Raw genomic sequence first — 2397 nt, forward strand, 5'->3', positions numbered from 1 at the left:
ATAGAAATTCATTAAAATCAAATCCCTCTCCAAATAATAAAATAAAGCATGATATATTGTAAGTGTTAGTGCACCTTAGGATTGGGTAATGACATAATAAAAGAGAATCTTGGGACCCTTAAACCTCATAGTGCTCTTTTACATATTTTTTTAAAAATATATAGTAGAATATTATTTGTACAAATATTTTCAAATAGAGAACACACCTACTTTCCCACCCTTTCACCTATATAAATACTTCAACTAAGCCCTTCTCATTTCACTGTCAATTATTAGAACTTGCCAGTCTTTGCAAACTCATAGCACTTCTTTGTGTCTAGCAATAGAAAGAGTGCTAGAGATTTGAATTCTTTTTGTTAAGAACAACAAAAAAAAAAACAAGAAATGGCATTTTCTGCAGAACACTGGGCTTTTGCTTTTGGTGTCCTTGGTAAATATATACCTCTTATTCCTTCTTTTTCCTTCTTAAATTATAAACAGATTCACTATCTATGTACAACAACAATAACATATTCAGTGTAATCTCACTGAAAAATCACTATGCGTGTAATGTATAATTATTATAATATGGCCTTATGTAAATGGATGCGATAGTCACTACTCTTTACATCGTACTAAGTTTAATATAGTAATTTACATGCGTCTTTCTCCTAAATCATTTTTTTTCCCTTTGAAAACTTGCAGGCAACATCGTTTCGTTCATCGTATTCCTTTCTCCACTGTAAGTTTATATATGTTTGTTCTTTTTATTTAAAATGTTTACTACTCCTATTTATTTACATTTTTGGATTATAATCTAACAACTATATATATTTTGACAATTATTTCAGGCCCACGTTTTACACAATTTACAAGAAGAAAACAGCTGAAGGGTACCAATCAATTCCATACGTGGTTGCTCTCTTTAGTTCCATGCTTTGGATATACTATGCATTTTTGAAGAGCAACACAACACTTCTCATAACTATTAACTCATTTGGTGTCTTCGTTGAAACTATCTACGTTGCTTTCTACATTTTCTACGCACCAAAAATATCAAGGGTATGTTTTTTCAATATATTCAGTACTATTTTTTATCCCCATAAAGGAGTTCTTTTTCAAGTCTAATATTTATAATTAATTTAATGCAGGTCCAAACTATAAAGATGATCTTATTATTTGTTGTGGGTGGATTTGGTGCAATAATTTTGGTTACTCAATTTCTATTCAAAGGAGCCATTCGTGGACAAGTTGTTGGATGGATTTGCCTTATTTTCTCCTTATGTGTCTTTGTTGCACCCTTAGGCATTGTGGTATGCTTTTACGTGCAATTTTTAATTTTCTCATTATATTTCATACATGATTTGGTGCTAAATTTTCTCATTTATATTTTTATATATGCAGAGAAAAGTCATCAAAACAAAGAGTGTGGAATACATGCCACTTCTCCTATCAGTTTTTCTGACGTTAAGTGCTGTTATGTGGTTCTTCTATGGTCTTTTATTAAAAGACATTAACATCGCTGTAAGTTATTTAATTATTTGCGCGCACGTAATTTTTTCCATGTTTACTTAAAATTATATTGTTCTAACGTATTTTACTTATTATTTATAGGCTCCAAATGTACTGGGATTCATCTTCGGTATACTCCAAATGATTCTCTATGTAATATACAGCAAAAAAGAGTCGGCCATTCTTAAGGAACAGAAACTTCCAGAGATACAAAAGCCTGAAGTCATTGTGAAGGATGACAACATGAATACTAATAATAAGAAGTTTCCAGAACTTACACAAGAACAAATTATTGACATAGTAAGGCTTGGTTTAATGGTTTGCAAAGATAAAGTACACGTGGCGACGTGTCCGCATGGTACTACATGTGAAGCTAAAGTTGATGAGACCACGCCCAAGCTGCAAACTGTGGAAGTCTAGAATGCAATAGAAACAAAAACAGACGACGAATTATCTACTCTTAACAAGCAAAGCGACTCCTCAATTAAAGAACAAGAATACAAGTTCGAGTTTGTTTTAGTCTTTAGTTTCCTAATCCTAAATGTGTTTAAATTAGTTAAATTTTCGTACGTCTAAGTTTTTTTTCCTTTCTTCTTGCACTAAGAAAGCTAGATAAAATGGATGTTGATACTTAGAGAGTCTGGCTAGCTGTGTGTTGGATTTTCTTTATTAGCAATAAAAGTTTAACTTTTTTCTCCAATTGCTTATTGAGTTAAAATTTATATTTGGTGTATCCTTTTAGAGATTTAATAATACACATACACGTGAATACCAATGAAAGTATATAATAATAATACTAATATTAATAATAATAATAATTAGTGAGGTAGATTGTATGACAAATCCAAACCCCTCACTACCTGCAGGTGGATTCTAATTTCTAAAATGCGTGCATAATGTATATTT

At 31.2% G+C, this 2397-nt stretch overlaps 1 protein-coding gene across 1 annotated transcript; it reads left to right on the forward strand.

Annotated features, from left to right (window-relative positions):
• The first annotated feature begins 241 nt into the window (after nucleotides 1-241).
• LOC129896529 (bidirectional sugar transporter SWEET10-like) lies at nucleotides 242-2191 on the forward strand. Its single transcript, XM_055972455.1, has 6 exons — nucleotides 242-430; nucleotides 685-721; nucleotides 831-1041; nucleotides 1131-1292; nucleotides 1384-1503; nucleotides 1594-2191. Exons 1-6 carry the CDS (start codon nucleotides 385-387, stop codon nucleotides 1909-1911), a joined length of 894 nt encoding a protein of 297 aa, XP_055828430.1. The 5' UTR covers nucleotides 242-384; the 3' UTR covers nucleotides 1912-2191.
• Nucleotides 2192-2397: the final 206 nt, after the last annotated feature.

The sequence above is a fragment of the Solanum dulcamara genome, chromosome 7 (genome assembly GCF_947179165.1).
Source record: "Solanum dulcamara chromosome 7, daSolDulc1.2, whole genome shotgun sequence".
Classification (NCBI taxonomy): Eukaryota; Viridiplantae; Streptophyta; class Magnoliopsida; order Solanales; family Solanaceae; genus Solanum; species Solanum dulcamara.